Genomic DNA, 13,560 nt, shown 5'->3' on the forward strand with positions numbered 1-13,560 from the left:
TTTTCTGTTAACCTTGCACTCTCCTAGAATACAGCCAGGTTTTGAAATACAGATAAATACATGCTCCTGGTCTGCAAAGAAGGAAGTACTTAGTGGTTTACAGAAAAATGTAAGCACTACAAAAGAGACACTCTCACAATTTCTGCACATGGTACAATTCATTCCCACCGTTCACTCCCATCTCCATTTTGGAAAATATGCATGTCAGATTGCCCTGAGACCATCCTGTTAATGACATCATCTGTATGTCAAATTAAGACATCACATTGACACAGAGAAGTGGTTTTAGTGGCTTCCTTACTATTGTAGGACTTGCTTTTCTGACCCTCACCTGGCATTTAATAGTGACAATGGAGAAGATGGTAGAATGTATTAGCATCTATCAAATTTTGGAGTTACAGTGAGTTAACTATTTTATGGGTAGGCTTCAATATAGTGATATTCTTTGTGATTGGGTGTGCTAAACATTAAAAGAGGTAAACAAGTGTAATCTCTCAGGTGTGTTACAAATAGTTGAGAATGATAAATGCTCTTGTGAATGTCAAAATAACTGTTTTTTCCCTGTGTACTGGGCTACGTTGTTAAGATGGTGTTATTGCTGCAGTACAATTAAAAGTGGACGATTTTGTCTGTGGTTGAATATATTTATTCATGTCTGGTTTGGGGTGCTTTCTTTGTCTAGTACATCATACTAACATTCTATTTTTTCAGCAATTTCAGAAACCATTTCAGATTGTAGAATTCCTTTTCTTAGCATTCATAGGGCATTACAGCAGATGGTTCAGATTGTACACCTAAGCAATCAACCTTGAAGAGACCTAAATACACATCTATTTGGAAAGCTATTTTAATCATGATAGATTTTTATCTTCAATCTGTTGTTGTGGGAGTGGCTTTCATTGATTCCATTCACACTCTTAACCCCACCCTTTAAGATTATTCTTGCTGTGATTGGCTAGGCCAGTCTTTATACAATCTTCAGGTTGTTTTTTTATTGGATGGTAGCCTGAGTATTTAAGGAGTTGTGACCTTCAGAGGCAGGAACTCAAGACAGTGTCCAAGATCCCCTTTCAGCGTCCTGTGTGGTTGTCTTGTACCATCTAAAATATAAACGGAACTATCTGAGGCAGTCTTGTGCACACATCTCTCAGTTGAGGGTTACTAAACATCATTCAAAAGAGATGTCTGATGGGACGTAAGTACAGTGTACAATTTATATACTATGATTAGGAGAAGATTAAATAAAATAATAATAAAATGTGCCAGACTCTTTGTTAAATTCATCCATACTGATTAAGTAGGCTTTATTATGAGACTGGTTCCCTGCCCAGCACCTCAATGTATTGAGAGTTTAGCTATAATAACTAACAGTCAGTTTGAAACTCAAAAGAACATGACTGTTGATGATGTCATGTTAAGCGTAATAAACACAGATGAATAACTGAAGGGGATAAACAAAAGTTAAGCTAAACTCTCAACACTATGCTGGTCTATGACCGTAATAAAGTTATTCATTCATTCAACTCTCAATACATTGAGGTGGTGGGGAAGGGGGAGAGAGATTATAATATATATTGTGATTTTTTTCAGTAAAAACATTTAAAAAACAGAATAGATTTCAGATCCAATATGTATCATTGAACATTTTTGTATTATGGCAACTGCATGGGAATATCAGATTGGGGATATTTTGCAGCTGAGAAAACACACAAGCAAAAATGATAGAAATATAAAAGTGTTTCGCCTTGAGAAATAGTTAATTCAAATCTGACTGTCATTTAGCTTCTTCTTGTGTACAGGCATGTACAGGGAACGTGGAAATTTTGCTACCATTTTATTTAGTTTTTGTCTGAAGACTGAAGGACCTCTAAATGGGTTTCAGAATAATAACTTCCTCTGCCAGGACAACAAATTGAACATCTGCCAGCATATTTTGAACTTTTTTTTCTCTATGCTCTCTGGCAGATATCTGCGGAGAAGAAAAGGCGCACATGAAATAGAACCCAAGACTGATCTTACCCGCTGGCGATTAAGCACCGTGGAAGGACGGCAGGGATGGTACTACGTGGCAGACAATGAAGAATGTGCCCGTGAACAGAATGCAATCGAGGCTTACACTTTAGGGTTGGACACTGTAAGTGGTTTATGATCTGTAGGCACAACACTAATAAAGTCCACAAAGAGAGCGCAGGGCATGAGTACTGCTGACTTGGCCTTGTCTGGCTGCAGTTCCCCAAATGCTGGGTCATTGTTCTTTTGGATTTTCATCTTATGATACCTCATTTAGGAACATAGGAAGCTGCCTTATACTAATATCGGTCCATCTTGCTCAGTATTGTCTACAATGACTGCCAGCAGCTCTCTCTCTCAGGTTTCATAGTTTCCCGCTTCCTAGAGAAGCTGGGGAGTGAACCTGGTGCCTTGTGTCTGCAAAGCAGATGCTCTGCTGCTGAGCTACAGCTCTTTACCAGTTGTGGCCCATTGTGGTCAGAAAGGTGTTTCTGGTCCTTGAATGTGATCTCGGGTCTCACCATCCCAGTTCTTGCACAGGAAGAATGTCAAGACGGACAAGTTGTTGCACAGCATGGAGATGCACTCCATTTTCCTTTAGGATGGCTTTTGTTAATGGTCAGGATTACCCAGTGTCCTCCTCCCCATAGAGAGTCATGTAGTGAGGCGATCAGCTCTATCTGAAGAGCTGACAAGCAGACGCTCCGCTATTTGAAAGTGTCCATTATTTAAAGGGTAAAGTCCAGTCCAAGTCCAGTTAAAGATAAAGAACCATAAGAAGGGAGAACAGGGACCTTAACCTTGCCCATCAAAAGCACCTGGATGGCAGACTTTGCTATCAATAATAATCTGAGAAGCCTGTGCCTTTGCTTTTCTAGGGTGAAAGTGACAAGCCTATGCCTTTGCTTTGCATTAAAGAGATCTCTTGCTTTCTCTCAGGACTGGGGAGGGAAGGCTCCAATAAAATTCAGAGAAAGAGGAGGAGGAGGTGCCCGGTAGGCACCCTTTAATGCCCCTGTTGAAGCTGCCCCCACCATCTATCCCTATTCTTTCCATGTTATTTCTACCTCTGGTACCAAAGTTTCTGTTAGACAAATAATGCCCAGGAACGCATCATCTTTGTTAACTGATTTATTACTGTATTGTAATTATAGGAATTATTTCTAATTTTATATTTATACATATAAATTTGCATGTGGAAATTTTCAACATTTGTGACTTTCTTTGGTAGTGCATTTCCTCTTTTTTGGCACTGTGTAGGTGGTCATCCTACCTCCCTGGCAAAATGTGGTATGCCTCACATGTAGTCAGCATTTCAAAACATTTGCTTGATTATCATTTTCTGTGTGGTGCCTGCTCTGTACTTGTGGGATACTGTTGCCTGGAGTGCTGTGTGAGCTGATCTGCAGCGGTTTGCTGAGTGAGTGTCCTTACCACTGGAAAGGAGGTTGGCTTATATAATCTTCTGGTCCCATATATCCTAATAGTCTAGATAGCTGGAAACTGCAGGAGAGGAGAGTGTTGTTGTATTCAGATCCTGCTTGCTAGCTTCTCATGGGCATCTGGTTGGTCACCTCCCCACCTGCCACAGTCCCAATCCTGATTACCCTCCCCTGCTATTTTGTGTGTGTGTGTTTTTAACCCAGTTTCATAAAATATAAAACTGCATTTAACATAATGCAACATTTGGCTTGTAGACACTCTCTTTAGTTTTTGTACATTTCCCTTACTTTTTGCATTTTGCTTTACAGAGTAAATTCTTTCCAGACGTACCCAAAGCCAGCACAGCCCAGGAAGCACTATGGAAAGCGATTCCATTCTTCTCTGGCCTGCAAGCTGAAGATGGCCACTGGCCCATGGAGTGCTCTGGGGTCCTCTCCCTTGCACCAGGTACAGTGACCATAACAGATTCACCACATGTCAGTGAACTGCCTAAGACACATCCTGTGCCACAAATTTATTTCTCTTTTTACTAGATAGACTAAGCAAAGCCTCTTAAAGTACAGAGCTGTTTCTATCATAGTAACATAGGAAACTGCCGTACACTATTGGTCCATCTATTTCACTAGTCATACAGCTGGTATAGCACAATGGGGAGGAGAGCCTGGCTGGGAGTACAGAGTCTGTGAGTTCAAATCCCCGCTCGGGTCTCCTGGGTGTCAAGGGCCAGCTAAAGATCACCCCCACAGTGAATGGCTCAGGGGTTATGTGCCCTGCCACCTGTGCAGCCGTGGGCAAGCTGCATAGTCCCAAGGAGCCCAGCTGCCCCCCAGCTGGCAGTTGTGGACAAAGAAGGGGCTGGCTTGTGCAGCTGTGGCAAGCTGAGCAGGCCCTAGCCAGCTGGGGAGGACTAGCCTCAGAGGGTGGCAATGGTAAACCCCCTCTGAATACTGCTTACCATGAAAACCCTATTCATAGGGTAACATAAGTCAGGATGAACTTGAAGGCAGTCCATTTCCATTTCACTAGTGTCAACACTGAACTGGTGGTGACTCTCCATGGTTTCAGTCAGGGATCTTCCCCAGCTCTTCTTAGAGGTGCCAGGGACTGAACTCAGGACTTTCTGCATCCAAAGCATGGGATACAACTGAGCTATGTCTCTTTCCAATGAAGCCAGAATTTTCCAGTAGCTTTTAGGACAAGGAGACCCCACATATGGCATCTTAAAGACAACCAAGGGCATGTATATATGTATACATACATATGTGCTGCAACACCTCCCTCCCATTACTGTATTTTTAATGTAATGTGCATTTTTCCCCATGGGGCAAGCCTAGCTCTTCCTATGTTCAGAATGCAACTGACAAATATATTAATCAAATATTAGTTCAGTTTATTTTCTTGACTCTCTGTTCCATGCTTCAGGTAGGCTGCCTGCCTTTTTAAAAGAAAAGAAAAGTGAAAGTGCTAAATTTATGTTTATTCAATTGTATTAAATATGTTGTCCATTTTTTAAAAAAGAAGAGAAAAGCACAATCTTTTTAAAAAATAGCTGAAAAACTTCCTGAGACAGGGAGAGAAGGGGAGGCAACGAGAGGTGGTTTTATAGTATCCCAGTACCAATCAGCCAGAACCATGCACCAGCTAGCTTCTGCTGCTAACATGCTGAAATGATCTCCTGTTTTCTTGATCCAGAAGAAGATGGTACATTTCCATAGTAGGCTCACATCTGTACACACCTTAAAGCTACAATCTTGTGCCCACTGACTTAGGGGTAAGCCCCATTGAATGAAGTGGAACTTCTGTGTGAACATATATAGAATCAGGATGTAACTTATTGTCACTTGAACAAGAGACACCTTATTAGATACCTGTACAATGCATTTGATGGCCAAACAACACATTATACTCAAATGTGTGTAACTGTAACTCGGTGGTGTCTGTTTTTGTTTTAAAAGGCACTTTCGGACAGGACCATTGAAAGCATAAAAGAAATGGAGACCCTTAACCGTTTCTCCTTCTACTATTCCCCTCACTCAAAGAGACCGAACAGACCATACATTTAAAGCACACAACTTTCCCCAAAGAATCCTGGGGACTGTTGCTTTATGAAGGGTAAGCTACAGTTCCCAAGATTCTTTGGGGGAAGCAATATGGTTTAAATGTGCTATAAACATATGGCGTGTATGCAGCTGAAATCACCCTCAGTGGGAGATTTGGAGCAGAGCAATCCAAGCTGGAAAGAGTTTAAATGCCCTTCCACGTGATGCCACTTCTCAATCACCCCTCCCAAAGTAGCTGGGAAAACCACCAGTTTTCTTTAACAAAAAGAATAATACGTTCCATGCATTTGTGTAGCTTATTTTGTTATATTTGATTTCTATTTAAAATGTTTATAGCTGCCTTTTTGTAGCTTGGAATAGCTTATATGAGATAAAACAGATAGTTAAGTTACAATAAAATGGGCAAAAAAAGTAGCATTTTGCCTATGAAACCCCATGCTATAAAAACCTGTGGGTTGTTCTTGTTTTGGTGCCTCAGGATTCTTTGTTCTAAATAATTACTGGAGGGATTTAACCTTGCCTCTGCTAAACTAGTTTTCCTCTTCTTGAGTAAGCAAAGATGTGTATCTTCTTTGCACACGTCCAGCCTGCCTTTGGTCACCTTCCTGGAACAGTCTTCCTCTCGGAATTGCTTACGGTTAAATTTTCATCTTTTTTTAAAAAAAAACATTTCCCCATGTTAAAGAAAAATAGGTCCAGCCTTTCTTACAAAGAAAAATACCTCTTTGGTATGTTCCAAACAGAGGGATAATCCATTGGGCATGATTCGGGCCATTGCTGGCACAATGACAGAGAGCTGTATGAGGAAGACATGGTTGCCACATGTGACCTGTGTACCAAGAGGGATGGGACAGAAATTTGATTCAGTTTTCATTTAAAGATGAACCTACCTTATTTGCACTTTCCAAAACAATACAAGAACTGAAACAAAGCTATCCTTCAAAATTCGCACGTCTCCAAATTTTGCAATGCAGTTCTCCAGCCAAATAAGGTGTACAAAAATGCTTATACTAGGGTAAGGTGTGTTTATAAATGCATATATTAATGAAAATAATATAGACAAATGCATAAGATTAGGGGAAATTGCTTTGTAAAAGTGTGTATACTAAAATGCTGATGAATGTTCCTGAGGACTTTTAAAAAATCACAAACTAATGTGAGAATGTGAACTGAACTTAAGACTGGAATAATAAGAAACTGAAATTGACAGATTCAACCATCCCTTCATGCAGAAAGTCCCGGGTTCAATCTTTGGCATCTCCAGACAGGAGCAGGTAACACCCACACCCAGAGCTTGGAAAAGTTACTTTTTTGAACTACAACTCCCATCAGCCCCAGCCAGCATGGCCACTGGATTGGGCTGATGGGAGTTGTAGTTCAAAAAAAGTAACTTTTCCAAGCTCTGCCCACACCCCTGCTTGAAACCTGGATGGACCAACAATTTGGAAGTACTCCACTGAGAAGGCTGCCACCTGCAGTTCAGTGGTTTACCACATGGGGGAGATGCATGCAGCTCCAGGCAATCACTTATTGTAAGCAGCATGCAGCATTCAATGGTGTGGGTGGAAATTATGCCAAAAAAGTGAGCAACTATTAATAAAATGCTATCTAACAATAGCTTCTAGTAAAGGAGCTGATGCAATGATCTTTTGCCTGAACTTGCTAGGTAATGAAATCTTGGATCTTTTTCTTCTGTTTCAAGCTAGTAAAAAAAAAGGGGGGGATACAAAAGCACAAGTTATGCTTAGATATCCAAAGCAGGCGATTTATTGGCAAATCAGACCAAAACTGAGATTGCCAAGTATTATATATAATCTCTTTCATCAAACAGGTCTTTTATTTGCATGTTATGGTGCCAAGATCTTACTGCCAGAAGAAGTCAAGAAAGAGTTGCTGCGTTATATACTCTCGAAACAGCTTCCAGATGGTGGCTGGGGTCTGTGAGTAGTCTAAAGAGGGCATGAGCTTCTCTCTCTTTCGCTGGGACAGATGTTCTAATTCTATATCTCTGTCTTGGACTGGTGATATAGTTCCCATGTGGAGGCTATTTCAAATCACTTCTGCATTCTGCTGGCTTCTGACAATGAGCTATACACACTGTGTGGCACCAAGGTAGATGACCAGAATGCAAATTGTGCTCAGTGCGTACTGAAGCTGTCCAGTTGTGGCATAGGGGGAAAATGGGGCATGGGGAGAGAGGGAAGGCTGCAATAATGGAGAAATACTCTCTGACATTGCTATTGCCTTTGAAGAGCAACATCTGTAGGAAGTATTCCAATTGATGAATGGTCTGGTAAATCCAGGTTGTGTCCATCCAAAAACTGTATCCCTTCAATCCTATCATGAACCACTTAATTTGCATGCAAAATTGTTCAGGGTTTGGCTCAGCACAAGATCAGCTTTATTTGTCTGGACTAGTACTGCTCGTGGGGGACAAAAGAAGGTTGGGAACTGTTGACCTGAAGTTCAATGGGGTGAGTTTACCCCTGAAGGACCAGGTCCGCAGCCTCGGGGTTGTACTTGATTCCAAGCTGTCCATGGAGGCTCAGATTTCGGCAGTGAGCCGGGCAGCTTGGTATCAACTACACCTCATACGTAGGCTGCAACCCTACCTTCCTGTTCATCAGCTCCCACTGGTGGTACACGCCCTGGTCACCTCTCGATTAGATTACTGTAATGCGCTCTACGTGGGGTTACCCTTGAAAACGGTCCGGAAACTACAACTTATACAAAATGCGGCGGCTCGACTACTTACAAACAGTCGTCGCCGGGACCACATCACGCCAGTGTTGTTCGATCTACACTGGCTTCCAGTTGTTTTCTGGGCCCAATTCAAGGTGTTGGTATTAACCTTTAAATCCCTATACAGTCTTGGCCCAGTTTATCTAAAGGAGCGCCTTCAACGCCACCAATTATGCCGCCTGACAAGATCGGCCACACAAGGCCTTCTCTCAGTCCCGCCAACCAAATTAGCTAGATTGGTGGGAACTAGAGAGAGGGCCTTTTCAGTGGCGGCCCCTACCCTCTGGAACTCCCTCCCACAAGATCTTCAGCACACCTCTTCCCTGAATATGTTCCGAAAGGCCTTAAAGACCTGGCTTTTTCAACAGGCTTTTGGGATTTCTGGGGAAGCTTAATGTTCTTATGATTGAAATGCCTCCTACCCTGTATTGTTGTTATCTTAATTTATATTGTTATATTGTATTTTATTGTATTGTATTCTGCTGCATTTTACTACATGTACGTCGCCTAGAGTGGCCATCGGCCAGATAGGCGACACATAAATTAATTTTTTTAAAATTATTATTATTATTATTATTATTATTATTATTATTATTATTATTACATCAACTGGTACTTGGGTTGCTGAGAGGATCTCAGGCCCATGCTGGTGGGGGAAGGGGGAATTCAAAGAGCTACATATCCTTCATTAAGGCGTTTTTTTTTTTTTTTTAAAGCAAACAGAAAACAAAAGAATGCCTTCTGTAGTGTCCAGGTTAATGACTACCTGGCTGGGTATATGTGAGGCAAATTCTCCGAGAAGTTTTTGAATTGAAGGGAATGCACCAGAAGAATGGAGACTATAAACATCAAAGAGATTTTTAAACATCCAGACACACTGGTCTCTTTTCTGATGGTTCTTTGATCTCTCTTAATGATAGCCATCTTAAGGAACAGTCAACAGTAGTTGGCACAGCCTTCAATTATATAGCTATGAGAATCCTTGGACTTGGACCTGACCATCCAGATGTAGTGCGGGCTCGGATAAATCTCCATAAGAAAGGTAAGCAATCAAACCAGAAATCTCTGGTAAGACTGACTCAATCCATAAGCTAGAGAGTAGGGCCCAAGAGAAACTGCAGGCCCTGATGTTGTACAATTATGTGGGAGCACCTGCCTCTTCTTATTTCTTCTTTTTTTAGTGGGTCCTTTTACTTCTCTATAGGTTAGAACATGGATAACACTCCTATCATCTGAAAGAAGATTGCCCATCATGATTTTTTTCTTTCTGTTATTTCCTCCTCTAAAATTTAGGTTGGGAACTCTTGGGGGCAGGAATCTGCCCTTTTATCACTCTCCATAAAGCACAATATGCTTTGGTAACATATTATTTGATGATTATAAGTACTAGGCATGAGGAAAATAAAAGCCCTGCCCTCTTTACTGCAGTAACATTCACAATGGATTTAAATTTAAAGACACAGGGGAAGAGAGATGGTCATCTCTGTTTGAATACAGGCTGAAAAAACACACATGTAGCATATGGTTCGAAGACAAGCAGAGCTCCCAGATCATCTCTGGATAAGTTGTGTAGTTACTTTCCAGTACATAAAAAATGAGGAGGGGGATTCAACCCATTCAGAAATATTGCACTGAGCATAGCTGAAGGTTGTGCAACTGCTACTGGACTTGATGGAACTCCATTAGCCCTTTGCTAAACAGAACAGAAGCCGTCATTGCTGACAGTTTGGCTCACCTGTTCAATAAGTAGATATCCCTGGGTGCTGTGTTGATATATTTATTACATTTATACCCTACTTTTCCTCTAATGAACTCAAAGCGGTGTCCATGGTTCTCCTCCTGTAGTCCCTTTTCCCCCAGCACCACATTCCAACTGGGAACAGCCTTCTATGCTTCCCTTTGGGGTGCAGATGCTTCCACTTGTAGATCATATTCTTGTATGTTCGTGGCACATTTTTTTTGGATCTTCCATCGATTTTTTCCTGGGTTGTCATATTTTAAAACAGTTATATCTAATGAGGATTATTTGGTAGAACTATTGTAACCAACAACCTGAGTGACATTCAAAGAAATAACCTGTCGTGCAGGCAGTATGCCTTCAGGCGATTACCACCATTGTTTGAGGGGAAGAACTGGGACATCCTTGTTGGGCCTGCCCCTCCCATCATGTCCCCATCACCTGGCCCCACAGCCCTTCACACAAAGGTCTGTCTGCAGCAGGGAGTCTGCTGTGCTTGTGTGGGCTTCCCATGCATTTTACAGTCCTGCACAGTGAGGGTTCTAATTGCAAAGGGGGCCTACACAGGAGCAGCAGGCTGCCTGCTGTAGTCCTTTGCTCTCCAATGAGTGGAGGGTGGCAGGGCCAGCAAGCATAGCACCTTTCTCCCCCTCATATGACGAGGGCATAATGCCTGCATCGAGCTACTGTTTGACAGGGTTAAATATGAATGAAATTGCACTTCTTATACTTACGTTGTCTGCTATGGCTGAGAGGAGAGCTGAAAAACCACATGTGATATGTCTCTCTGTAAATAATTGACACAATCCTAGAAAACAAAAGAAAGTTAGGATTAAATGTCTTTCTTATGTTTCTGTGCAGAAGAGGGTCTTTCCAAATACATTTCCCTTGCCCCTTTATTGTTTTGCAAGGCAATCAGCATATCTAGGTTTTCACGGGCGGTTTCTTTGACTTTGCTCCCTTCAGTCTCCAGCATGAGATCTTTGAATAAAATATTTTGATGATTCTCTTTCCAGGTGGTGCTCTTGGAATTCCGCATTTGGGTAAAGTTTGGCTGGCTGTTATGAATTTGTACAGCTGGGAGGGAATGAATTCACCATTTCCAGAGTTGTGGTATGTGCTCTAAAGTTTATTGATTTCCCCCCCCACCACCATCAATCATGTGCCGCCAAAGAAAGGTCTCTGCAGCATTATTACTCAGTGGATAAATCCTTCACTAAATAACAGTGACTTGGAAATGGAGACTTCTTGTGTTAATTTTCACCACTTGTGTCTGTTTCACAGAAACTATTCCTCGCAGGTTTGCTCATACAGGTCACTCAGATGACAAATATCTACTCACATGCGTCAGAGTGAGGTATGCTTGGAAGTCCAGAACAAGGTTGGCGTACCTATTTCTCATTGATAAATAGAAACATGTCATGGATGTGGCATATGGTCCACCTGAATGAGCAAAAAGGGCAGGGAGTAAATGGCCAGTTGTAGCTCATAGGCCTGAGATATGACAAAGAGTGTGTCCATCTTAGGACTATTTTAAGCAAGAGGTCATCAGAAGCTTGCAAAGGATTCTAGATTACATGACTACTCTAAATGTGGAACTACATGGATAAACTAATGATAAGACCATTTGGTTTCTGTGACTAGTGAATTCTTGTCTATCACATATATTTTCTTGACAGGAGCAATCATGGGGAGAAAAAGAGGTTTTTAATATATGTATTTGTATGTATAATAGCTTGCTTATGTGCAGCCATCTCCAACATGGTGCTGGGGATCCCATGGTCTCTGCCTTTTTGATGGGCTTGGGATTACAAAATGCAACCACTGAGATGCTGTTATGTGCCCAGTAATTGGAACACATTATACCAGTATTGCACTGGTTACCTATTCATTTTCATATTCAATTTGAAGTGCTGGTATTAACCTTTAAATGCTTTAATGTTCTAGGATCAGGTTACTTTAACTCAGGAGTCACTAAACTTTTTGGACTAGTGGGCACCACAGCTTGGAAGCAATTCATTAGAAGTAACGAATTACTTTGAATTCATTACTTTTTTGAGGAACGAGTGGATAATTCCTTTACATTTTGATTGTAATAGAACGAGGAGTAATTGTATTACTTTTGAGGAGTAATTGTAATGTTTCCAGCATTACCTTTGGGCATTACTTGGGGAGGAAGCAGGGGAAGTCTTCTGCTCCTCTGATTTGTGGATGAAAATCATGTGCTTCAGATTGGGCTTCTGTGCAGCCTCGTTCTTCCCTCGTGCTCTGTGGGTGAGTAGGAGGTGACAAGGGAGGAGGTGGAGAGTGAGATGGGGTGGAGTGGAGAAAACAATTGTTTAAAAAAATGGATGGTGGTGGTGAAGAATGGAGTGGAGGGAAAAAGGAGCCGGAGGGCAAGAACATGGATAAAGGAGGAGAAGGAGGCAGCAGCAGAATGGAGATAAAGAACTGTGGAGGTGAAAGATGACAACATGTGTGTGTGTGTGTGTGTGTGTGTGTGTGAATACTGTGTTTGCACTTGGCACACAAAGTGGCCTCCACCACTCTCTCTGGCTATTGTGCTGCATTTGCAGTATTTAAACTTTTTTGCATCTCAGGAGAAAATGTTGTCTTGGGTGAGTGTCCCTTAGTTGGTGGCAGGGCAGGGTCTGGGAGGTGGTTAAGTGAGAGTGATTATGCTTGCTGGCTGAGTGGGGTGGGTTGTACTTGGTTTGACATGCAAAGATCTGAGTAGTGGCCTCTGTCTCCCTCCCTCCCCACCTCCCTTACCAGCGGAGAGACCACCATTGCTATTTTATGGATAAAAATAATTATTCTACTGCCTCTGTATGTGTGTGTTTATTTTTAATGTTATTTGAGGCTACTTAGATGTGCAGCAGCCAAGGCCAGCACCTTGTAGGCATTTTTTTTTAAAAAGTAACTGAAATGTAATTGTAGTGATTACTTTTGAGAAAAAGTAATCAGTTACTTTCAGAGCAACCGCAATTGTAATTACTACTTTTTGGGGCCATGTAATTGTAACTGCAATTTATTACTTTTAAAAAGTAATGTTCCACGTTCTGGTGGGCACATTTCTAATTTTGAGGAAGTGCTGTGGGTGCCAGTCACAATATAGCTGCCATGGGGGTGTAGCTCAACACAAAATGGTTGCTATGGATGTGGCATAATACAAAATCGCTGCTATATCCAAAAGAACAGAAAAGAGACAGGACAAAATGGTTCCGGTGAGTTCTCCTCCCATCAGTTGTCCCATAAGTGAGGAAAACACACTTATATCAGTTACAGTCACCACCACCACACTCGCAGAGAAAAGCTCTTGACACCTCTTCTCTGTTCAGAATGGATGGGAGGATATGGACATGTTCAATTTAGTGGCTTATCCACCTGGAAGCATTACTTCAAACTAAAGACACTGTTTTTACCTCTATTTTCTATTTGCACTGTCCACAGTAAGGGCTGAATGCCAGCTGCAAACATGGTGTTTTCTTTCACATTGAGGGGAAGGATCAATTATGCAGTTTCCTAATGACCATGCCCTCTAATTTAACATTTCCACTCCATTTG

At 41.7% G+C, this 13,560-nt stretch overlaps 1 protein-coding gene across 2 annotated transcripts in view; it reads left to right on the forward strand.

The window, feature by feature from the left end:
• The first annotated feature begins 336 nt into the window (after positions 1-336).
• LOC133387732 (lanosterol synthase-like) overlaps positions 337-13,560 on the forward strand; it is a 39,394-nt gene continuing 26,170 nt past the window's right edge. The window contains exons 1-6 of one of the 2 annotated variants that reach the window (XM_061633123.1): positions 337-400; positions 1,966-2,134; positions 3,762-3,900; positions 7,345-7,453; positions 9,176-9,297; positions 11,010-11,106. In XM_061633123.1, the coding sequence (XP_061489107.1) occupies positions 351-400; positions 1,966-2,134; positions 3,762-3,900; positions 7,345-7,453; positions 9,176-9,297; positions 11,010-11,106 (686 nt within the window). In that variant the 5' untranslated portion in view covers positions 337-350. Of the gene's footprint in view, positions 401-1,015; positions 1,196-1,965; positions 2,135-3,761; positions 3,901-7,344; positions 7,454-9,175; positions 9,298-11,009; positions 11,107-13,560 lie in introns of those variants that run through there. The other variant, XM_061633124.1, reaches the window with a different exon arrangement.

The sequence above is a fragment of the Rhineura floridana genome, chromosome 6 (assembly GCF_030035675.1).
Source record: "Rhineura floridana isolate rRhiFlo1 chromosome 6, rRhiFlo1.hap2, whole genome shotgun sequence".
Lineage (NCBI taxonomy): Eukaryota > Metazoa > Chordata > Lepidosauria > Squamata > Rhineuridae > Rhineura > Rhineura floridana.